The 26,193-nt window shown below is 47.8% G+C and overlaps 1 protein-coding gene across 1 annotated transcript in view; it reads left to right on the top strand.

Moving 5' to 3' along the window:
* The window catches only part of LOC139749265 (LIM/homeobox protein Awh-like), a 154,734-nt gene that overhangs the window by 89,378 nt on the left and 39,163 nt on the right, over positions 1-26,193 (top strand). The window contains exon 2 of the mRNA XM_071663002.1: positions 9,935-10,179. Coding sequence (XP_071519103.1) covers positions 9,935-10,179 — 245 coding nt within the window. The remainder of the gene's footprint in view (positions 1-9,934; positions 10,180-26,193) is intronic.

Genomic DNA, 26,193 nt, shown 5'->3' with positions numbered 1-26,193 from the left:
TAAGTGATGTATATAAAAGAGAGTTTAAGTGATATGGAGATCTCTCTCCCTTGGTTGATTCTATTTGATTACGTTCTGTCAGAGGAAATTATTTATGTCGAGGTAATGTCTGTGACTTAACTTACGGAGCGGAGTATTATTGTGGAGTGGAGTATTATTGTGGAGTGGTGTATTGTTGTGGAGTGGAGTATCATTGTGGAGTGGTGTATTGTTGTGGAGCGGAGTATTATTGTGAAGCGGAGTATTATTGTGGAGCGGAGTATTATTGTGGAGCGGAGTATTATTGTGGAGTGGAGTATTATTGTGGAGTGGAGTATTATTGTGGAGCGGAGTATTATTGTGGAGCGGAGTATTATTGTGGAGCGGTGTATCATTGTGGAGCGGTGTATTTAAGGTCCATTGTATTCCTTAGTGAGGCAATGGCGATCTTGAGCAATAGGAGGGAAGCTGGTGTGATAGTGGGAAAGGCCATCGTCTCTCTCTCTCTCTCTCTCTCTCTCTCTCTCTCTCTCTCTCTAGACCGCTGGCCATTATGTATTGTATGCTGATGTATGATTTATCAGCTATTTGGTATACCGGCAGCAGGGGAGTGGTTGATGCCTCATGGCGAAGCAGTAGGAGACCTCTGTCACCATGTAAGCCAGACACGGGTCTATATTGTTTCCCTCAGCAGTTGAAGGTCAGGGGAAAAAGGGCCTTCCCTTCAGGGGGGGGCTGCCGCCGGCATCAGCTCTGCCCTAAGTCTTGCCCCCTCCCCCAGGTGACTGGTCCCGCACTTCGGCTCCTTGTAGAAAAATGAGAATCGCTGGTGTCAACCTCGTTGCACCATTCGAGTTCTTGAGGCGTTTCCAGTCAGCCCTGAAACAAGCCTCGGCAAAAACTGGGTTCTAACTTATACTGACAAACCGCGAAGGCCTTCAAATAGATATGAGGAGCTTACCCCTGCCTCACACCCTTCCAACCCAGTCTTTAAAACTCCAGCCCAACCAGACGTACGCCCATCAGACACCACACTTCCCAGACAAACACGAGTCACACTTTCCCATCTACGCTGTGTGTACATCGCCCATTCCCAAATACACTACAAACACCGTTTCAACATATGCCAAGACCCTTAATGTACCCACGGTGCAGCTACCACAACGAAAACACCAACCACTGACTGCTCGAGTGCCCTGAACTCCGCACATAGACGCATACGCGACATCAATGGACTTTATGACCTGTGGTCCCGACCGATGGACGTGGCCGACTTCCTGAGCGCTGTTGGGCTATCATAAAGATACAAGGGGATCCTGGGGTAGGAATTTATTTATATATATATATATATATATATATATATATATATATATATATATATATATATATATATATATATATATATATATATATATATGATAGAACTTCCATCAAAGTAATGGTGCCTGAGGGTGTTGTATTGGAGGGAAAAGGGAAGTGGTATACATTCAGTTGAGTATTTTAGTTATGCACTTCTTGAATATTGAAAGAATTATGTGCTACTGAGAGCTCGAAGCTTCACACACACACACACACACACACACACACACACACACACACACACACACACACACACACACACACACACACACACACACACACTCTCTCTCTCTCTCTCTCTCTCTCTCTCTCTCTCTCTCTCTCTCTCTCTCTCTCTCTCTCTCTCTCTCTCTCTCTCTCTCTCTCACATTAAGTTTTTGAACCAGTTTGATAACGTGATCAGCGAACATTTCTTAGAAAAGCGCAAACATAGAACAGCCAAGGGGCCACAACATGCTATTAAACAAATTACGTATTAATTACAAAAGATGCAAAAAGGTCTTTGTTATAGTATAAAGGCATGGAATATGAGTTATAAATGTGTAGATACAGACAGCATGCAGAAGTTAAATGAGGATCAGAGATGAGAAAGTTCAAAAGATGGGGCCCCAGGGGTGTAGAATTCCCTTCTTGCACGGTAAAGACAAATACGAAATTGCGAGGAACTACCCCCGTCTGCGCCTGTAGCAGTAGCAGGATACACTTTACCCTCCACGAAAAGAAAAAAAAAGAAGAAAAAGTTGTTCTTCAAAACTCAGAGAAAGATTTGTTAACTATTGAAAGTTTGATGTACGGCAGAAATGGATATTGTCAAAGTCACGAGGGAGGTAAACGGCGAGGGAGATTGCATCCATCTACAAGGGGACCCAGACAATCTCCAAAGTTGGTCTGGTAAATGGTTAATGAAAATTCTCAGTCCGAAGACATGTGAAGAGATTAGGATGGGGGGAAAGAGAACCTCGACATGAATATTATCTGTCGGTTGATAATCTCTTTCTGAAGAAGACGTGGGTGTTGACATCCTCCCTAACCTGTCGCCAGAGTCCCACATGAGGGGGAATAGTCCAAAGGAGACCAGGTGCCTCCTGGCAAATAGTAAATCAACATTCTAGATTGCTAGATGAGGAAACACCCAGCAAACTCTTCACATCCTCCTTTTAGCCCGAACTAGAATAGGCTAAAGTTTAGTCGCATTAAGGAAAAGTAAACACAAAGAACTAATACGAAATGGTCCAGAGAAGAACAACAGTGATGGGCCAAGAATGAAGAGAGCTGAGTTAACAAGGAGAAATGCTATAGACCTTGAATTGTTGTCCACCAGAGACGACATACAGAAGTTCAGAAGCTGTACGGTCGTCAGGACAGTTAAAAAAAAGGCGATGGGACCCCATGAATGTAAAACTTCCTCCCAGTGCACCACACACACACACACACACACACACACACACACACAGGGAGTGACCCGAGCGGTGTAATGAGAGTGATAAAGTGGCCCCACATGCTCTGCTCGGATAATTAATACCTCGACGCCGGGGTTCCTGTTACGGGCGGCTGGGCCCGCCGCTCCCCGGGTCAGCGAGAGGGCCACACACACACACACACACACACACACACACACACACCATATAGGGATCTTGAGCAGTTCTTCAATGAGTTTAAAGTAAATGCGGTTGTCTCTTTACACCAGTGTGTGTGTGTGTGTGTGTGTGTGTTGTGTTTCTGTGTGTCTGTGTGTGTGCGTGCGTTTTGTCTACTTTCTAGCGAAGTTGGCGTCTTCCAAGCCATTCCACCCTCTCTACTTTCTACGCCTCTCGCTCCCTCCGCCACCAGGAGTCAAATATGCATACGAGTGGCGGCGTCCAGGTCCTTGCAAGGGGGCGGGAAGACAATGCCTGGGTGATTATTGGAGTAATAAGCGCTGCGGGACGCACTCAGCTCGTCATATGTCACCTCCCAGGGGGGCGACGCCATCTTGAAAGGTGGAGGCGGCGGAGGCGGGAACACAAGCCCTGGAGATCGTTTTCTCTCGAATTTATTTTTCTTGGCGAATTTTTTTTCTGAGGTGGCGCACGGCTCGCCCTGTGCAAGGTGGATCTTCCATATTCTCACGTGCCTTCACCTGTCTTCTGCAATGAATAAAAAAAAAACATGTAAACTCCTCTTAGATAGACCCCTTTTTTTTTTATCTGGATGAAATAGAAATATGGCTTAAAAGTTTTGATAAATCGCTTGAAATTCCCAGTTCGAAGAGAGCCAATACCATTACCTGGTTTTGAAGGAGATTTAACCAGACTTGAACCAACGAACCTACACCAGCTCCGTGCACAGTTAACACTTCAGCTGAGGTAAATGATGTAGGATAAATCATTTACGATTTATTCTACATTTTACCTGAATTTTCCATTCCAACTTCATTGACACATTTGCATACGGGCAGAGGAGTATTGTTATGCTTGTCACTATGACTGATTCTGGTCGGTTTGTTCCGCCACACAGGTAGACCAGTTGAACAAGAAGAATGGAACAACGAACCTAATTGCTTTACTCCCCCTTTTTTTTTTCCCCCCAATCCGTTTTCGTAGCTCCTCCATCTCCCAGAACCTTTCTCTCGAACCAACAACAGTCCAAAAAGGGGCTTTCCACGCCTGTAGCTTCAGCCACCACCACCAGTGGCCACATGACACTGCCTCGCCTCTAAGAGCATGTGTGTGGTGGGGCGTTGGGTCTGATATGAATGACGTACGTTCGTTCGGACGACCTCACGCCTCTGAACGAGAAAGGAAGTAAAACAGGTCAAAGGAATCAGTCTTGACGAATGATTATAGATAGGTTATTCTCTGGACACTCGAGAGAGAGAGAGAGGAGAGAGAGAGAGAGAGAGAGAGAGAGAGAGAGAGAGAGAGAGAGAGAGAGAGAGAGAGAGAGAGTGGTGTCCACACGCGCCAGGACGGGTTAGTCTTGAACATTAGAGAGGGAGCCACGACGCCCAGCACCTACGTGTGTAGCCGTAACATAAGACACAGTCTACCTTGCATGAAGTTCCTCTGAACAGATTCCACCAAATGTGGCTTTTTTTCATCTTCTAGAGGAGTTCTAGGCCTGCCTTGGCCACTAGGGGGAGCAAAGCCTCTAGACGGAGTGTTGATGAAGTACTTGGTTGTGGGTGAATGAAGGAAGGATATCCTGTATTCTGTGATAGCTGAGGCCATAGTGGAAAAAAAGGTCTCCACTCTCTGTCGTCCACAGAAAGGCTGTGTCGTCACTGGACAGAAAGGAGTTGAAGACCTTCCTGCCCTGAAGGGACCCCCACCTTACCCTGCTGTTTTTGAGTGTTGGTAGTGCTCGTCGCCTCCATATTCCAGATGTCTCCCGGGGGCCCCTAAGGCTTGAGTCTCCCGGGGGCCCCTAAGGCTTGAGTCTCCCGGGGGCCCCTAAGGCTTGAGATTTTAAAGACAGGCTGAGGTTGTCTTCTTGTAAACTCTCAATGTACCCAGCCTTGACCCAGCGGGCGGGCCGGTTCTCTGCCCAAGACGCGGGATAGGACGCGTCTGCTACGACGACCTGCTGAATGCAAAGGTCTCGACAGCGTTTTGGAAATAGGTCGCCAGACGTGTCCATGTTCCTCAGAGGAGTCTGAGTAGGATACACAGTCTTCTTCTTCTTCTTCTTCTTCTTCTTCTTCTTCTTCTTCTTCTTCTTCTTCTTCTTCTTCTTCTTTAAAGCTGGGACGGATGAGCAACTGAATGCCATTTACCAAATGGCGTCCTAGCTTCGTCTCTTCGATGTATATCAACTGACTTATATTTCTCTCTTGTGTCTCGCCTGATGATGTGATTATTACACGAAAGTGCACTTGGGAACTTATCATGTTTCATTATCCCCGTGGACTCATAGGAATATACTTGATCACGCGCAAAATTGTAATCCTTTCCAATATATATATATATATATATATATATATATATATATATATATATATATATATATATATATATATATATATATATATATTGGAGGTGGAAAGATGGAGTGAAAAAGATTTTGTGTGATCGGGGCCTGAACATGCAGGAGGGTGAAAGGAGGGCAAGGAATAGAGTGAATTGGAGCGATGTGGTATACCGGGGTTGACGTGCTGTCAGTGGATTGAATCGGGGCATGTGAAGCGTCTGGGGTAAACCATGGAAAGCTGTGTAGGTATGTATATTTGCGTGTGTGGACGTATGTATATACATGTGTATGGGGGTGGGTTGGGCCATTTCTTTCGTCTGTTTCCTTGCGCTACCTCGCAAACGCGGGAGACAGCGACAAAGCAAAAAAAAAAATATATATATATATATATATATATATATATATATATATATATATATATATATATATATATATATATATATATATATATATATATATATATATATATATTCCTACGAGTCCATATACCTTAGCATAAGCCAGTTACCCAATTTATCGACCAGCCCCACGAAGAGAATGAACAGCTGGGTAGACTGCGGACGGACTGACATATGATATTCTCGCCCTGATCATATTAATGGGGGAGAGCGATCACCTCCCTGACACCAAGATATATATTCCTATCAGAAAACGGGGTAAGGGGGGAGTGGATAACCTTTTATTTTTTTTTTAACAATAACATCTTAAAAAGCCATTTCTGAAGAGTGTGTCTCAGTCACACACCGACGAGCACCCACTCTGAGGTATGATACGCTGGACAACAGAGAACGTAAGAGTAAAAAGAATGGAAGCAAAACTTGAAGATCAAGCAACACGCCATGATTTAAAAACAGAAAAAGAAAGAAAATGGAACTTATTTTGATCCTAGTTGTTGATGGTCGGTAATTGGCGAGGTGGTGGTGTTGGGCAGGTGGTGGTAGGAGGAGTAGGAGGAGGTGGGAGGTGGGAGGTAGGCAGCAGGAGCAGCAGGAGCTGGAGCAGCGTCATGTGGTGGCAGTTGGTAGAGTGATCACCCTGGCGGCTCCTCCTTCTCCTCCTCCTCCTCCTCCTCTCTCCCTCCTACCACACCCACCAACCTCCCTGTGGCCCGAGCCTACCCTCCGCCCGCTGGCAGGTTATACCTCCTCACTGATTGCGATAACGGAGCGGCCACTGTGCTTAGATTATTAACTACGGCGGGGCAGAAACCCGGTCGTCAGCGACACTCTTTTTGTTCCTTGAGGCGACGCCGCCGCGCGATGTGGTATATATATACATCGTGCACTATGAAGACCATGCGAGATATATATCTATTTATTTTGCTTTGTCGCTGTCTCCCGCGTTTGCGAGGTAGCGCAAGGAAACAGACGAAAGAAATGGCCCAACCCACCCCCATACACATGTATATACACACACGTCCACACACGCAAATATACATACCTATACATCTCAATGTACACATATATATACACACACAGACACATACATATATACCCATGCAAACAATTCACACTGTCTGCCTTTATTCATTTCCATCGCCACCTCGCCACACATGTGTGGCGAGATATATATATATATATATATACATACATGAAATTATAAACTGGTGAAAAACGGGACTTACGAGGTTTAGAAAACAGCTCTCCCAGAGGCGGATTGGGAGTGTTTCACGACGCTGTAGAAGTTCGCCATCAACGAATTTTTCGATCAGTTGTGGCTATGGGTCAGCGTTCGAGTTTCGGGCCTGGTCACGACACACCGCCTCCTCCCCCTTCTCCTCTCCTCACACACCCTTCCCGTTCGCCCGTGGCTGGTCATTAAAACTGCCGACGAGGTAGATACGAAGGCGATAATGAGCGAGGCTAAGGCAGCCTAGGTCCGGGGCCGCTAGTGCCCCGAGGATTCAATTACCCACCCGAGTCGCCACCTTCAACTCCCCGCCGCTGACAAAAGACGTCGGCGGAGGGGCGCGCGCGCGCGCACCCACATCGCCGCACCTCCGGCAGCGTGGAATAGGCGCCCCTGCGTCCGGCCAAGCCTTGATTTATCATCTTCAGGGCATGGTTGTGGTTGTCAGGAGTCTGGTTGTATCTCGGACGTGTGTGTGTGTGTGTGTGTGTGTGTGTGTGTGTGTGTGTGTGTGCACGTTTGTGGGTTTATCTGTATGTGTGGATAGGCGTTTTGCGTGTGTCAGCATGTGTATTTGTGCGAGTGTGTGTGTGTGTGTGTGTGTGTGTGTGTGTGTGTGTGTGTGTGTGTGTGTGTGAGTGGTTGTTTGTGTGTGTGTGTGTGAGTGGTTGTTTGTGTGTGTGTGTGTGTGTGTGTGTGTGTAAATCACTTTTACGCGGCTTTAAATCTACGCGTAATCTTCGTCCTGGTCGCGAGGTAGATACCTGAAGTGGAGTGGTGATGATCGACTCCAGTCGGCAGTAGATCGTAGCCAAACCTTAATTTTGCCTTGAAAGTTTGAAGCATTTGTTTTCCCCAAGATCACCGTAGCTGGCATTCCCTTTATTTCTCCCGCCTTCTCAAAGCCTTGGTGCTGTATGAAAGTTTGGGCTGCTGACTGGCAGCAGGCATCTCGAACGGCCCCGTGCCCTATAGCCCCTTTGCCGTGCAAGGATTGGCGCACCACACACACACACACACACACACACACACACACACACACACACACACGCTGAAAAGAACCCTCCTGCTTGCCACTGATGGGGGTGGTGTGTGGGGATTGGCCGGGGGAGACAGAGTGTCCAGCTACACAAGGGTACAGCACTGCTTGAAGATGGCCACTTGAGTGGGTTCGTCTCGATTTAAGTGTTCAACTGAACACTTAATGAGAGAAAGATAAGGTTGTTCAGTCTCTTCATATTGCTCCTTAGTGTCGTCATTTAATCATCGTTCGTCTGCCCGGGTGTAGTTATTTGTTCTTACGAACTCGCGTCGTCCGTCGAAAGTGAACATAGTGCAAAGCAGTGCCTTAGAGACGACCACACCACCTGCTACCCTCCAGGGCACAGTGGTCGTGACAAGTCTGTAATGTAGCTTGCTGTCAGATCCTCCAGTGACGTGTGACAATAACACAGGCAAGCGTCAGTTGGGGGACCCCATGTGACATGCTTTATGTCTTGCCTCTTTCCCTTTGTTACTGTGCTGGTAGACGTTCCTTGTGAGGTACTGTTGTCTGTTGTTACCGCTTCCCTTGGCATCGTCAGGGTAGGGGATAGTGGCTATGTACATGGCGCTGAGTGCATTACCTTCATCTCCTCGGTACGTCGAAGACCGTGGGATAGGTCTGCTCTTATCCCGCTGGATGGAAGGTGATCATATGGACCCACGCCGCCTCCTTCATGTGTTGATTATATGGACCCACGCCTCCTTTATGTGTCTGCATGATTCTATGGACCCACGCCTCCTTCATGTGTCTGCATGATTATATGGACCCACGCCTCCTTCTTCATGTGTCTGCATGATTATATGGACCCACGTCTCCTTCTTCATATGTCTGCATGATTATATGGACCCACGCCTCCTTCTTCATGTGTCTGCATGATTATATGGACCCACGACTCCTTCTTCATGTGTCTGCATGATGATACGGACCCACGCCTCCTCCTTCATGTGTCTGCATGATCATATGGACCCACGCCTCCTTCATGTGTCTGCATGATCCTTCAAGAGTTCACTTATGAGATATTATCCCAGAAAGTCACTTTTTCGAGCCTTCCGTGCTTATCCTTGTAGTTTAAGATGTGTGCAGCGCCTGGCCCACCACCCTACTGAAACAACACAGTTGCGGCTCATAATCCTCATAGAACCTCATTTATTTCCTATGTAGTTCATGATACTCATGGACCCCTCATTATCTCCTATGTAGTCCTTTATCCTTCTCTTGCCCCTCTTGTTTGCCACAGAGCCGGGCCTTAATGAGGCATCTTCTTACCTGTTAACTGGAACGTCTGGCATTAAATAAAAGCCATCTGATCCACGAGTCCCCAGTATAAACGTCTCAGACAAGTAGACACAAGACCTGCGAATCTCTATGCCATTGGAGGTGTTCATTCACAGGTCCCCAGGGCCGATACCTCAAGACATTTAGACATAAGACCTGTTGGCTCAGATCGACCTACGCACACCACCACCGTACATCGGGGGGAATCATCGACTGCCTCACTGAAGTCTCAGATCGACTCTGAGACTTGCGAACTCCATCACGTCTTGACACATGAACCTCGACTGCCTCACTGAAGTCTCACATCGACTCTGAGAGTTGCGACCTCCCTTCACGTCTTGACACATGAACCTCAACGCTCACACTTGGATGTATTTCCTTCCCATCCTTCGATATTTACGTGACACTTGTGCCATTTTTCCTGTCGTGTGCCCAGGGCGTGAGAGAGAGAGAGTGTCCACCAAGTTTTGATAGATCTGCTGCGAAGAAGTCATCATTTACCACAGAGTTATTTACATAAACTATAGATCATGTCTTCCCCATTTTCTTGGTGTCATAATGCAATGTCTGTCCACTTCATTTAAGCCATGATTTTTCTTATTCGTGCTAATGATGAGTCGAAAATTTAGGGCCCATCATTCACGGTCCAATCTTGTCAACACTATATTGAGTACGTTCGTCTGGCTCCGTCTCCTGCAGCGGGAGCGAGCGTCGCCGCCACGCGGAGATAGTGTGGGTCTGTCGGTGGTGGCGTCGCAGGGGTGCGGGGGCGAGGTGTGCCAAGGGTGCCACGATGTGATCGCCGACCGCTTCCTCCTGCGGGTCAACTCCCGCTCCTGGCACCAGACCTGCCTCAGGTGCTGCGTCTGTCAGCTGGCACTCGACCGCCAGCCTTCCTGCTTCATCCGGGAACACAACGTCTACTGCAAGGCTGACTACACCAGGTGAGTCTTGTGTTGTCCTCACACACCATCTGTGTACTACACCAGGTGAGTCTTGTGTTGTCCTCACACACCAACTGTCTTCTACTCCAGGTGAGTCTTGTGTTGTCCTCACACACCAACTGTCTTCTACTCCAGGTGAGTCTTGTGTTGTCCTCACACACCATCTGTGTACTACACCAGGTGAGTCTTGTGTTGTCCTCACACACCAACTGTCTTCTACTCCAGGTGAGTCTTGTGTTGTCCTCACACACCAACTGTCTTCTACTCCAGGTGAGTCTTGTGTTGTCCTCACACACCATCTGTGTACTACACCAGGTGAGTCTTGTGTTGTCCCCACCCACCATATGTGCACTGCACCAGGTGAGTCTTGTGTTGTCCCCACACACTATCTGTGTACTACACCAGGTGAGTCTTTTGTTAATTTGCCACACGTCATCTACACCAGGTAAGTCTGCTGCCTCACCACCTGTGTACTTACTACACTTGTACACCTCTGCAAGGCTGCTACACAGGATGGGTGTACTGGTTCTAGGCCTGTTCAGGAGTGTACCGTCCAGGGTGTACTACACCGCCAGTGTACAGTATCACGGCTTGCCTGTAGCATGAGTGTTGAAGTGACGTTGTTTGTGGATGGGTGGAATTTTGGTCAGCTCTGTCCTACCCTACACAACCCTGCCCTTCCTCTCCCAGCCCTGTCCTGCCCCTGCCAGCCTTGCCCTATCCTGCCCTACCCTGCTCAGGCCTCCCCTGCCCTGTACCCTGCCCAGCTGCTCCCCCAGGCCTCCTCCTCCTCCTCCTCCTCCCCTGCCCCTTCCGGCCTTGCCCTACCCTGCCCAGCCGCTCCCCTGCCGTGCCCCTAACCAACCCTGCCCTGGCCTGGGGTTCGGGAGTGTATCGCCTCTTAAACAGGTTCCGCGCGGGTCCCTACGACTGTCATGAGGTGTCGGGGAGTGTGTGTGTGTGTGGCTCGTGTGTCGGAGCGGACGGCAGCGGTGATTGTCCCCCATATATAGGTACAGGAATTGAAAGTGACTGCAGGAATCATAGGGTCAGAGGTCTGGTTAAGCAGAGATGGTAAGGGAGAGGGGGTGTCCACCCCACTGCTCGGTAAGGAGACTTTCTGCAACATTGATAATATATGAATCGATCTTGTGGGGGAAGAATACTGAACTGTTGTAGGTGTGGACGAGTGGTTGTGAAGACGTGACGTGTGGACGAGGGGTTGTGACACATGACGTGTGGAGGAGGGTGTTGTGACACATGACGTGTGGACGAGGGGTTGTGACACATGACGTGTGGAGGAGGTGTTGTGACACATGACGTGTGGACGAGGGGTTGTGAAGCATGACGTATGAACGAGGGGTTGTGACACATGACGTGTGGACGAGGGGGTTGTGAAGCATGACGTGTGGACGAGGGTGTTGTGAAGCATGACGTGTGGACGAGGGTGTTGTGAAGCATGACGTGTGGACGAGGGTGTTGTGAAGCATGACGTATGGAGGAAGGGTTGTGAAGCATGACGTGTGGACGAGGGTGTTGTGACACATGACGTGTGGACGAGGGTGTTGTGAAGCATGACGTGTGGACGAGGGTGTTGTGACACATGACGTGTGGACGAGAGGTTGTGAAGCATGACGTGTGGACGAGGGTGTTGTGAAGCATGACGTGTGGACGAGGGTGTTGTGAAGCATGACGTGTGGACGAGAGGTTGTGAAGCATGACGTGTGGACGAGGGGTTGTGAAGCATGACGTGTGGCCGAGGGTGTTGTGAAGCATGACGTGTGGACGAGGGTGTTGTGAAGCATGACGTATGGAGGAAGGGTTGTGAAGCATGACGTGTGGACGAGAGGTTGTGAAGCATGACGTGTGGACGAGAGGTTGTGAAGCATGACGTGTGGAGGAGGGTGTTGTGAAGCATGACGTGTGGACGAGGGTGTTGTGAAGCATGACGTATGGAGGAAGGGTTGTGAAGCATGACGTGTGGACGAGAGGTTGTGAAGCATGACGTGTGGACGAGAGGTTGTGAAGCATGACGTGTGGACGAGGGTGTTGTGAAGCATGACGTGTGGAGGAGGGTGTTGTGACACATGACGTGTGGACGAGGGTGTTGTGAAGCATGACGTGTGGAGGAGGGTGTTGTGACACATGACGTGTGGACGAGGGTGTTGTGAAGCATGACGTGTGGACGAGAGGTTGTGAAGCATGACGTGTGGACGAGGGTGTTGTGAAGCATGACGTGTGGACGAGAGGTTGTGAAGCATGACGTGTGGACGAGAGGTTGTGAAGCATGACGTATGGAGGAAGGGTTGTGAAGCATGACGTGTGGACGAGAGGTTGTGAAGCATGACGTGTGGACGAGAGGTTGTGAAGCATGACGTATGGAGGAAGGGTTGTGAAGCATGACGTGTGGACGAGAGGTTGTGAAGCATGACGTGTGGACGAGGGTGTTGTGAAGCACGACGTATGAACGAGAGGTTATGAAGCATGACGTGTGGACGAGGGTGTTGTGAAGCATGACGTATGGAGGAAGGGTTGTGAAGCATGACGTGTGGACGAGAGGTTGTGAAGCATGACGTGTGGACGAGGGTGTTGTGAAGCATGACGTATGGACGAGAGGCTGTGAAGCATGACGTGTGGACGAGAGGTTGTGAAGCATGACGTGTGGACGAGGGTGTTGTGAAGCATGACGTGTGGACGAGGGGTTGTGACACATGACGTGTGGAGGAGGGTGTTGTGAAGCATGACGTGTGGACGAGGGTGTTGTGAAGCATGACGTGTGGATTATGAAGCATGTCGTAGATGAAGACTTTAAGGAAGCATGGAAGTACTCAAGTGGTATGCGATCTAGTAACTCTCCTAGAGGACTGGTCAGTGGGAACAACAGTGGGAGGGAGAGTGGGTCGTATTAAGTGTGGGAGAAGGAAGAAAAGAGAGTGGGTTGAGGTACAAGTGGAAGTGATAGTACGAGAGAGTGGCTTATATTAAGTGTGGGAATGATAGCAGGAGAGAGTGGGTTGTATTGAGTATGGCAGCGCGCCATGGCTACCTTGTAGTGGTGGTGGTTGTAACATGTTGGGCTGGGGCAGGAGGTGAGGTGATGAGCGGGTGTCACCTGCGGCAGGTACTGTCGCAGTGTCCTACGCTGGCAGGCAGGTGTGGCGGGTGTGTGTGTGTGTGTGTGTGTGTGTGTGGTTGCGGCCCTCCAGGCTGTTGGGAGATCAACAATAACAGTAGGAGACCAGGAGAACAGGAGGGATAGCTAGGGTCAGGGATGATGATGATTGGAAAGATGTCGTCTACCATCATTACTTTCAAACGTTCCATCTTGCTCTCATCCTGAAGATGCCTCGCGTTAAGCAAAGGCAGGTGGAGGGTATATAGTGCAATACGTCAACAAGTGAGGAGTGAGGGAGGGCAAGTGGCTCCCCCATTTGGAGGAATGAGGCAGGGCAGATGGCTCCCTCACTTGGAGGCATGAGGTTGGGAAGATGGCTCCTTCACTTGGAAGAATGAGGCAGGGCAGGTGGCTCTCTCACTTGGAGGAATGAGGCAGGGCAGTTGGCTTCCTCACTTGGAGGAATGAGGCAAGACAGGTGGCTCCCTCACTTGGCAAATAAGTTCCCCTTATGACAGTAGTGAGGGTCAGCGATGAGGGCTCCGTCGTGCACCACACTGACGCTCCCGTCCACAGTGAACTCTGTAGTACACTGAGTCTTCACCACCACCACCATCACCACCGCTGGTAATCAGGACAACAATGATCTTCACCCTCAGGCATTACGTGGCTTACCTCCATCACCAACACCACACCTCCTCCTCCACCACCACCACCGCCACAGGCATACCCACCGCCGTAGCCAAATCCACCTCCACCGCTGATATACCCACCACTACAGTCAAACCCACATCCCACACGACCAGCCCCCAATAAAATCAAACCCACCATCCCACACGACCAACGCCTAATAAAACCCACCGCTAAAATCAAACCCACCATCCCACACGACCAACCCCTAATAAAACCCACCGCTAAAATCAAACCCACCATCCCATACGACCAACCCCTAATAAAACCCACCGCTAAAATCAAACCCGCCGTCCCACACGACCAAACCCACCACCCCACACTGGTCATCACTCCCACCCTCCACACTCTGGTCATAGCGTCTCCGTATAGATTTATCTGCATTTTATACTCTCATGTGCTTCCTTCTTACCATCTTTCTCCAATAATGTTTTAAACATCGTGATAAAAACGTACATATTGCTCTATGTTTTATGGCTTATATGTAACTGAAAACATGATAGTTTACCAGTCCAATCAGCACAAATAACTGATTTCACTCTAGGCAGAAAGAAAAAATATATATATATATGATAAAATGTTAACTCCAACGAGAGTAAAAAGGAACGGCAGCAGGACCCAAGACGGAGACGCAGAACAATTCCCGCCTTTCCCTTGTCAAAACGAGAATGCACCGGACAGTTTAAATAATGATGGTGCGATTATATCTCCTCCTCTTATCAAATCTATCGCTCGTTGAGACTATTTGCGCAAGCCAACTCCGTGCCCCGGCGGTGTCTGGCAACCCGCTCTGGGAGAGTTTCCGAAGGTCGCTCGACTTCGAAGCTTTCGTCTCGCAGGACTCAAAATGCCATTTTTCTGATCGAAGCGGTTGATCTATTCTCATAAAAATGTTATGTGAGTCATTTCATGGCATATCAAAGGAACTCTTGTTTATTTTCAATAATTATTGTTGTTTTTAAACGTCAGTGGTAATTGATATTAATAAAAGGTTCGAAGACACGTCTCCACCCTTGCTCCAGATCAGTTCAATCTATTCTGATATTTATGTCCAATTGACTGTCTTTCATATCTCTCTATATGAATTCTTATATAACATTTCAAGAACCTTTTATGAACCATGATTTTAAATATTTTCGATTCAGTCGTTCATCTTATTAAGAAAATCAGTCCAGCATTATTTTTTTGTCTTGAGACATTATTATTATTATTATTATTATTATTATTATTATTATTATTATCATTGTTGTTATTATCATTATTATTATTATTATTATTATTATTATTATTATTATTATCATTGTTGTTATTATTATTATTATTATTATTATTATTATTATTATTATTATTATTACAGTTATTATTACTGTTATTATTATTATTATTATTATTATTATTATTATTATTATTGTTGTTGTTGTTATTATTATCATTATTATCAATAATAATGCTAAGAGTATTATGAATGGTTCTGACATGTTTATTTCACCCGTGGCCTCCTGCCTCGGCACCCCGTTTTCTCCGCTCTTTTTTTGCAGGGTCGGCCCTCAGCCACCTTTAGCATTTCGAAGAATCTATCATTAATTACGTTGTGAATTTTTCTAGAAACATACTCTCTCTCTCTCTGAGTCTGTATGCATAAGTTTAAGGTACTTGTATGTATAAACTTAAATGTATATTCATTTCCCATAGGCTTCTGTAGTGTGGTGGTTCGCGTCACCAACTTTTGAAGTCATATTCGGGCCTGCCCAGGTTAGAATCCTGGGAGCGTCAGTGTGCCCACAGTCAACCCAGCTGTTCACCCTCTCATAAAAGAAAATACTCACGTGAATTAAAGATATATGTGAATACGCATAACGAATAAGAGCGATCCATGACTGATGCCACTCTTTCAGACCTCTGCTTCCTTCATGTACTTTGAGAAGAAATAATCTATGGCCTCCTCCCACGCCATACGTTGTGATTATGATGATAATTGATTCCCAACTGATAATTAAGGATGTGATAGGAGAGTAATGAAGACTAGGCGATGCGTAGTAAAAGTAATGAAGACTCTGCAATGCCTAGTACCGAAGGAAAAACAAAATGTAAACATGTCAGTGAATTTGTTTCTTTTATTTTACACCACCTGTGCTGGACGCATGATATATTCCTGTCTCTATCGTATGTTGGGACAGTTTAGTGGGATAATTGGGATGTAAAGTAACAGCTAGTTACCCAGGCTTGTGACGTGACCTGATTGAGTCATGTATTTCATGTCGGTGTGGGAAGAATTTCGAGGTGATTTCTTGCTTTGGCCAGCGAACTTGATGGTTGATGGTAAGGCTGGCTCGTCTGCTATGGTGGCGCTTTCCAACAGCAACGCTGAATGACCCGGACACATTCCCAGTTACCATCATTCCAGGAAACCAGTTACTCATGTATTCCAAGTAATCGTGTCTTAAACGTGGACATGCTCTTGCTGGGTTAACTAAAGGGAAATTAATATCGGATTTCAATCGTTATCTAAAGACTGAAACTTCAGCTAAGGGGTTTTAGGGGGAAAAAAAAACACGAGAACTTTTTAACGTTACTCCCGTCTGTCTATGGTTACTGCTGAAGGCAAGACAGACGTCCGTCCGTGGTTGCTGCTGAAGGCGAGAGAGAGAGAGAGAGAGAGAGAGAGAGAGAGAGAGAGAGAGAGAGAGAGAGAGAGAGAGAGAGAGTGTACACGAGGGCAGGCAGGTCAGCTGCTGGCATGAATGGCGGTGCGGCCAAAAGTCGCTGGGTGGTGACGCCGAAGCCCGCTTCCTCCTGACGAAGCAAAGCCCTCGCACGTTCATAGCCACTGAAATATGTATAAGCAAATTGAAGATCTAATACTCCATATCGTGTGTCCGATACTTGCACTAATGGGAAGAAACGCCTGTATTTCATACTCGCGGGATTAAGAAGTACATTAAAGTATAAAGGAAATGCCTCAATGGGTATTCTAAATCCTATCTTTGGCTTGAAGTAGTGTCTTGGCTGAGAAGTAGATAAATGAGTGAGGAAAGACTCCACTGGTCGCCTTCTGTTTTCGCCATGCGAAGTCTGTGCTATATGGATACGTCCTTTTTTTGCCTCTTCGGTACACGATGTGCACTGCTACTATCCCCCCCTCCACCTTTTTGGCTTCCAGGGCTTGTGGTTCCCGCCACATACTGGAACCCGTTAATATTCAGGAAGATTACCCTCCGTCCAAATTGAGGATGGCAGCTGACATCCCTCGATCACTATCTGCATTCCAACCATGAACGAGCTTATCGGCTTATGTGCGTAAGGCCGAAACTCTCACCCGCCTCGACCTGCTTGTGGGGAGCCTTACGGACATGCGTGGCGCGGGTCCGTTCTCGGCGCCGAAGCCTCTCAAATCAGCTTCATGCATCCTTTCGTCTCTCGGGGTCTTTATCAGACATTCCATTTCGGGGTCAGACTTACCGGTGGGCGTCGGGGAGGCATCACAAAACAATAAGTCACCAGCGTGCAAGTCATACCCCGCCTCCCCCGCCACACGCACCGTCTCCCTCCTCTCCCCTTAGCCTCTCCACCTCCTCCCCTTTCGTCCTCCTCCTCACCCCACCAGCCCCTACCCAGCAACCCGATCTGTCTTCCCTCCCTCACCTCCCCACCCAACACATGACGCGCGTCATGGGCGGTGGCGGTGTACGGCGGATCCCTCCATACGTTATGTATATTGGGGGAAGCTACTGAGCTGTCGTGTACTGGACACACACACACACACACACACACACACACACACACACACACACACACACGAGCCCCATAAGGAATTTACTACCGTCTCGACTTTAAGAGTTAAATTGATGGTCCTAACCATCTTTCACCCTCCGTGTCTGTAATCCTGGCCCTCTCTCTCTCTCTCTCTCTCTCTCTCTCTCTCTCTCTCTCTCTCTCTCTCTCTCTCTCTCATTAGAACCCCCCCAGCCGTGCCACACACGCCTAATCCTCAATTTTTCATTTTTTTTTCTTTTTCATCCTTATCTTCATACGTTTCCGTACCATCATCTTATCATTGTCTTCCTGAGCGTGTCTTTCAGTTATTCCTTCGTCGCTTTTCCCTTTCACCTCAAGGCCTGGCCCCAGCGGAGGCTCTTGTCTGCAACCGGAACCTTACACACACACACACACACACACACACACACACACACACACACGTCTGTGCAGGTGAGGGTGAGGGGTTAGACCTGTGTACGGAGCACCAAGGCATGTGTGTTTGGCGATACATCTGCAGTTGTTTACCCAAGTGTGACGTGCAACACCTCACATATGCCGGTGTCATGACTGAGTCATGCAGCACCACCAGCACCGTGCGCTGGCCGGCCACCACGTGTTCACAGCCATGCAGCACCACTGTGCGTGGTCCGGCAACCACGTGTTCACAGCCATGCAGCACCAACGTGCGTGGTCCGGCCACCACGCGTTCACAGCAATGCAGCACCACCGTGCGCTGGCCAGCCACCACGCGTTCACAGCCATGCAGCACTACCGTGCGTGGTCCTGCCACCACGTGTTCATACTTGGCTAAATGAGGGCGATGGTACGACCCTTGAGCACGACAATGCGACCCTCAAGCACGACGATACGACCCTTGAGCACGACGATACGACCCCTGAGCACGACGATACGACCCTCAAGCACGACAGTACGACCCTCAAGCACGACGATACGACCCTCAAGCACGACGGTTCGACCCTTGAGCACGACGATACGACCCTTGAGCACGACGATACGACCCTTGAGCACGACGGCACGACCCTTGAGCACGACGGCACGACCCTTGAGCACGACATCACGATCCGTGGGTTCGACTGAACCAGCCTCCGACCTAAGCCCATATCCAAGGGTCTCCCCTTTGTGCCCAGAGGTCGTGCCGGTCGAACTTGAGTCGTGCCGGTCGAACTCGAGTCGTGCCGGTCGAACTGGAGTCGTGCCGCTGTGCTAAATCAGTCGACGTCCCCCATCGTGCTCAGTGTGTGAGTGGTGGGTCGGGAGGAGGGGAGTGGCGAGGCGGGTTTCAAGCATACACACTCGGACGTTGTTATACGGACTGGTATGAAGCAGGTGGCCAGTGGGAGGCTCCTCTGCCATTCACAACGTTCGCACGTTAGAAGTGTCCAGTCAGCCCTCCGTCAGGCGGTGACTCATGGCCTTGCGAGCCGCTCAGGGACACAGATGTCATGCGGTGAGGGAGGGAGTTCAGCGAAGAGTATTGTCATGCAGACAGACTCTCTCACTCCACAAGTTTTACCCAGGGCCTTTATCCTCTTGGTCTCCATGATGGTACCAGGTCTCCATGATGGTACCAGGATGATGGTACCATGTCTTCATGATGGTATCATGTCTCCATGATGGTATCAGGTCTCCATGATGGTACCAGGTCTTCATGATGGTACCAGGTCTCCATGATGGTACCAGGTCTTCATGATGGTATCAGGTCCCCATGATGGTACCAGGTCTCCATGATGGTATCAGGTCTCCATGATGGTACCAGGTCACCATGATGGTATCAGGTCTCCATGATGGTACCAGGTCTCCATGATGGTATCAGGTCTCCATGATGGTATCAGGTCTCCATGATGGTACCAGGTCCCCATGATGGTACCAGGTCTCCATGATGGTATCAGGTCTCCATGATGGTACCAGGTCACCATGATGGTATCAGGTCACCATGATGGTACCAGGTCTCCATGATGGTACCAGGTCTCCATGATGGTATCAGGTCTCCATGATGGTACCAGGTCTCCATGATGATACCAGGTCTCCATGATGGTACCAGGTCTCCATGATGGTACCAGGTCTCCATGATGGTACCAGGTCTCCATGATGGTACCAGGTCTCCATGATGGTATCAGGTCTCCATGATGGTATCAGGTCTCCATGATGGTACCAGGTCTCCATGATGGTACCAGGTCTCCATGATGGTATTAGGTCTCCATGATGGTACCAGGTCTCCATGATGGTACCAGGTCTCCATGATGATACCAGGTCTCCATGATGGTACCAGGTCTCCATGATGGTATCAGGTCTCCATGATGGTACCAGGTCTCCATGATGGTATCAGGTCTCCATGATGGTACCAGGTCTCCATGATGGTACCAGGTCTCCATGATGGTATCAGGTCTCCATGATGGTACCAGGTCTCCATGATGGTACCAGGTCTCCATGATGGTACCAGGTCTCCATGATGATACCAGGTCTCCATGATGGTATCAGGTCTCCATGATGATACCAGGTCTCCATGATGGTACCAGGTCTCCATGATGGTACCAGGTCTCCATGATGGTACCAGGTCTCCATGATGGGACGTACCACACTTGACCATGATTATGGTAACCACCCTTGACCATGGTACCACCCTTGGCCATGGTGATGGTGTCTACCATTCTTGAGCACTAAATTATGACCCCTGGATGTCAATGATTTGACCTTTAACCTGATCGTTTGCTCGTCTTGTTCTATAGTGTATGGCACACCTCTGTGGTACACATGGTGTATGGTACATTTGATGGCCATTGTATAATGTATGGTACAAACTTAACGGTACAGATGATGTATGGTGAATTTGTGATTCTATACTGTATGGTACAGTTCATGGTACAGATGGTGAATTTGTCATTACGTACTGTATGGTACAGTTCATGGTACAGATGGTGAATTTGTCATTACGTACTGTATGGTACAGTTCATGGTACAGATGGTATATGGTGCATTCGTTTTCCTGGTATGGTTTCCTGGTTATGGTACAACTTCAGATATGTTACAAATTTCCATTTTAAAAGTGGTTTGGATTCTTTGATTGTAATCGCTGTATGGTGCAATTTGTTTCTTGTGGTCAAACATGGTGTTGCTGTATTGTGTTGAGGTCAGACATGGTGATGGTGTATGGTGCTGAAGTCAGACATGGTGATGGTGTATGGTGCTGAGGTCAGACATGGTGACGGTGTGTAGTGTTGAGGTCAGACATGGTGATGATGTATGGTGCTGGGGTCAGACATGGTGATGATGTATGGTGCTGAAGTCAGACATGGTGATGGTGTATGGTGCTGAGGTCAGACATGGTGACGGTGTGTAGTGTTGAGGTCAGACATGGTGATGATGTATGGTGCTGGGGTCAGACATGGTGATGACGTATGATGCTGTGGTCAGACATGGTGATGACGTATGATGCTGAGGTCAGACATAGTGATGACATGATGCTGAGGTCAGACATGGTGATGACGTATGATGCTGAGGTCAGACATTGTGATGACGTATGATGCTGAGGTCAGACATAGTGATGACATGATGCTGAGGTCAGACATGGTGATGACGTATGATGCTGAGGTCAGACATGGTGATGACGTATGATGCTAGGATCAGACATGGTGATGACGTATGATGCTGAGGTCAGGCATAATAATGGTTTATATTAGTTACTAAATCAGGCTGCTCCGTTGGGTTTAATGCATATCAACCACGGACCGATTATTATTAAACAAGCCATCGAAATAACTTCGACCTTTAAAAAGATAATAATTACAATACTGTCTCTTTTTTACTATTTCTTTTTGCATCGACATCTGAGATAGATACTCTCTCTCTCTCTCTCTCTCTCTCTCTCTCTCTCTCTCTCTCTCTCTCTCTCTCTCTCTCTCTCTCTCTCTTTTCCCGACATGTTAGCATCGCTGAATTGGACAAGTTTAGAAAACATTTTGACTATATTTTTCCTCGTATAATAATTCTCTTCACCTTTAAAAGGGAAGGGAGCGGGGGGCTGGAAATCCTCCCCTCTCGTTTTTTTTTTTTTTTTTTTTTTTTTTTTTTTTTTTTCCAAAAGAAGGAACAGAGAAGAGGGCCAGGTGAGGATATTCCCTCAAAGGCCCAGTCCTCTGTTCTTAACGCTACCTCGCTATCGCGGGAAATGGCGAATAGTATGAAAAAAAAAAAAAAAAAAAAAAAATATATATATATATATATATATATATATATATATATATATATATATATATATATATATATATATATATATGTATATATATGTATATATATGTATATATATATATATATATATATATATATATATATATATATATATATATATATATATATATATATATACATACCATATATTACCGAAGTACAGTTGATCTGTCATTTACAGTCTCGCTTTGTTTTCGTCAACCACAAAGTCCCTGTTGTACTCTAGGTGTAATGGCTGGGGGTTGTCCCGTCCTCCGAGAAAGAAAAAAAAAAGAAAAAAGAAAAACATCAGCCACTTAACAGGTACTTGTATCAGATAACTATCTCTTACCCTCCCTCCCTCCCTCGCACCCTGCCTCCCTCACTCCGTCCTTCCCTCCCTCCCTCCCTGCCTCCCTCCGTGCCTCCCTCCCTCCCTCCGTGCCTGCCTGCCTGCCTCCAGTGCAGTACTTGAGCCTGTCAGTCCCCGGCGGGGGCAACAGAGCGCGCGTGACAGTTTTGAGGCGCGAGGCGTCGGTCAATAGATCACCCCCGCTGCTGCCAGCTCTCGTACGAATTATTTTCCGCCCGCCCACCCTACCCTTACCTCTCTCTCTCTCTCTCTCTCTCTCTCTCTCTCTCTCTCTCTCTCTCTCTCTCTCTCTCTCTCTCTCTCGACACGAAGTTAACCTTCCAACCTCCTCCTCCCTTCACGGCGTTCATGAGGTCTCGAAGGATGTATGATCACAGGCTCGTGTATACTTCGCTGCTAAAAAGCTACGAGATTGTGTAAATGACCCAACACGTCTCTCGATGTCTCTTGCTCGCGGTCCATGTAAAGTCCGTCCCCCCTCCCTCCTCAGATGAGCTCGCTGTCGTCCAGGGACTCCTTCTTCGCCTCCGTCAGGCTCAGCCACCCAGTGAAATATGAAGCACGTCGAGAAAATGCGACAATTTCTCAGTTGGGCTAGCGCTGGTTAATCCGACAGGTGGCAGACAGAACAGAGAGGGGCCAAACTTGCTGCATCATCCACACCCTGGCATCCTAAAGAGTTGAAAATACCCCGGCGGAGCGGCGTGATACTCCGCCTTACGCCCTAGAGGGCGCAGGGGCGAGAGTCCCCTGGCCCGAAAATCGAAGGGCGATTATTGGTTTTGTGATCCCTCGCAGAACGATGAATCAGACAAACAATCGCAGCTCGTAAGTTGGCAGGGGCCATGAATCATGCTCCTTTGGGCTTGGCTCCTCACCACCACACACCACACACACACCCTCACACACACACACACACACCCTCACACACTCTCTCCGAACCAGGTAACTCATATTTGGGAGAGGGTGAACATCACTCTCATTACAGCGACACCTAATCAAGGGTTTAAGAAGAAGAATAACAGACACAAAAACCCGAAAAAAGAAAAAGAGAAGAGGAGCGAAATGCCCCAAGAGATATTTGAGCATGATTTATAAACAGGATTGCCTCTTTGAACCCTATCAACACGGAGGATTTTAAACACGCCACCCCCCCCCCCCAAAAAAAAGGGAGGGGGCGCTGTGGGTCTAGTAGTAGTAAAAGTAGTAAAAGCCAAGCAGGGTAAAGGAGAGCGACCCTAGCCAGCCAGCTCCCCCCCACCTCTCCCACTATACCCAGTCCTCTCTCTGCAGTCGGGGCCTCTCGACAGTGAGAATTAGACAAGTCGTAATCACCGTCAGATCACCGCCAAGTCACTGCCGCCTGTCTCCTTAAACCTAACGAAGTGAAATATTATCCCGGGCGCGCAGAACCCGCTGCGACTCCGTCCTGACGAGGGAGGAGAGGAGGAGGGGGTTGGTTCGTCAAGTAGGGGGGGCAGCGGCCCCCCCCAAGCCAATCACAGCCTCGTGTTTAGGGGAAGGCTTTGGTTAGTCTATCAATGACTTATTTAGAGGTGCTGTGTTGACAATGATAATAACTGGAGGCTGTTTATACAATCATTCGGCTCCTCGGTGCCTCTTATCTTTTTTTCTCTTTCTCTTTCTTTCTCTCTTTTTGAGAAGGAGATGACCGTTCTCATGGGAGCTTTCTCGCTAATCTAACGACCCATGTTGGCCCGGTGATCTTCGCGTCAGTAGCGTTGATGCGTACGCGTATAGACAGTGGGATACTGTCTTTAAAGACGAGGATTATTCAGATTAGAATGATCATCTGTGTCTTGGCAGTCTCACTCTCTGGAGTTTCGTCCCTCCACAAGTCTATTCAAGAGGGGGAATGTATATATTTTTTTGAGAGGGTTTTCTGATTTGATTCAAATTGGTGTTTCTTTTGTTGGTATTGGTGTTACCGGGCTCTGCCTACAAGTGCGAGTGAAAAGGTCACCTTTTGGCGAGGGTGCATGAGTGGGAACTTCTCATTTCAAGGGAGACCACGTAATCCTGCTGCGAGAAGCAGCGCAACCGTAGACTGGAGGAGGGAGGGAAGGAGTGTGGGAACTTTAGAATTAGATCTTGCGTAACACCAGGGCTCTCATAGATTTGGGTTCTGGGATAATCATACGTAAAGAAATAGATTATGGGTTGTGTGCGCGTCATCAATTAGGATGAATTTTTGTAATTTTTAAAAAAAAATTTTGTATAAAACTTTAGAGGCGCAATTTTATGTTGAAATGGTCATTATCGTATCAAAGTGTTTCTTTCATTTAATTGAAAAAGGTTCTAACAAGCTCATTTAGTTTTCTTAGTTAACTTTGGTTCAGTTATCTCCTGCGTTGTCGTTATCAATATAACATGATTGAAATTAAGAGCAGAACTCTCTATGTAAAGGCGCGTGTCAGAATATATTTTTTTTTCAGCGTAAAACAGATCACGTCATATGATATTAGCCAACGTAAAAAAAAAAATCAGTAAATACAGACGCGTCTCCGAAGCACATATTTTTCCCGCGTGATTATTGGCTCTTTTGGCGAGCGCCATGCCAATGCAAGATGTCTGGGTTAGTGTAGCCTGTAATATTTCGTGCATTATTGAGTAGATTTTACCTTCAGATCCCGCGATTACATGGCGAGGATGAACAGCACTATTGTTGTGAAGAAGTGTGTGTGTGTTCGTGTCTCCTGGTGTGGCTAGGTGCAGATTTTGGTCTATTTCGTCCGTACGCCATGGCATATTGACACTCCAGCTATTTGCGTCGTCCATGACTCGAATGGCTGTACTTTGGATCGCCAGAAGGGTGTCAGTAAGGAGTTCGCCGTACGAGCCTTGTAAGGCCGCAAAGTTTGTGCTCCAGTAAAGTAGGCGCTGTGGTCAGAGGCGTTGGTAGAGGGTTAGCTGGCTGCTGCCTGCTTGTATCCTAGCACAACAGGTGTTCTCGTGCGAGGCGTTGGCTACTGCCTGCTCATCTGTAAGACTCGTTCTTGCCGAGCTCTGACGTGAGCAGCTTCGAGTCCACTATCAACTGAGACACTTTCTCCTGTACACACATCAATCCGTCCGTCTGTTGATTCGCCTCGTGATAATCTCGCAGCTAGTAGTATTCATCCACGAGTGAATCACATCATCAGATAAGTCGTAGTCTGCCCCTCACCGTCGAACCTAAAATGACACAATACCATGGATTGTGTGATTTCTTGAGGGCCAAGAGACGTAGTATGACCTCAGGTGACCCATTCGAGACGTAGTATGACCTGAGATGACCCATTCGAGACGTAGTATGACCTCAGATGACCCATTCTTTACCCATTAGGGGACATGGCAGTTACCAGCTCTAGAGACAGACCAGACGCCACCACAGGACATGTCCAGATGCCCCTGAATGACTTACTGGTCCTCGAGTCAAAACGTGCCTACGAATAACTTCGTCAGCCGGGGAGACTTTTATAGGATGATGGCCATTCTCTTATGAAAGAAACTAACCAGAATCACCCAATACACAGAAACACCTGTAGTGACATTGATCATCTCGAATTACGTCGAACCAAAAGGGTGACAATACTTATTGTGTCGACTGTACATATCTGATTCCTTCCTCCCGGGACATATTTCTTTGAGTTCATCCGTCGAATCATGAGACTGCTGTCGCATGTTTACGTCAGATGAGGACGCAAACCACCATCTGGGCCCAAGGAGAGCTGGTTAAGCTGTTGGGCTGCGTAATGGCCTGTTCGTTAGTCCTGGTACAGATACTAAAGCACAGGTACGCAAATGATCCAGGAACCATGAGGGGGAGTCGTTGATCACTATAACTTCTTAACGC

This window comes from Panulirus ornatus, chromosome 6, assembly GCF_036320965.1.
Source record: "Panulirus ornatus isolate Po-2019 chromosome 6, ASM3632096v1, whole genome shotgun sequence".
In the NCBI taxonomy this organism is placed as follows: Eukaryota; Metazoa; Arthropoda; class Malacostraca; order Decapoda; family Palinuridae; genus Panulirus; species Panulirus ornatus.
Note: the sequence above shows the minus strand (reverse complement) of the source record. Positions and strands in the feature narration are given on the sequence as shown.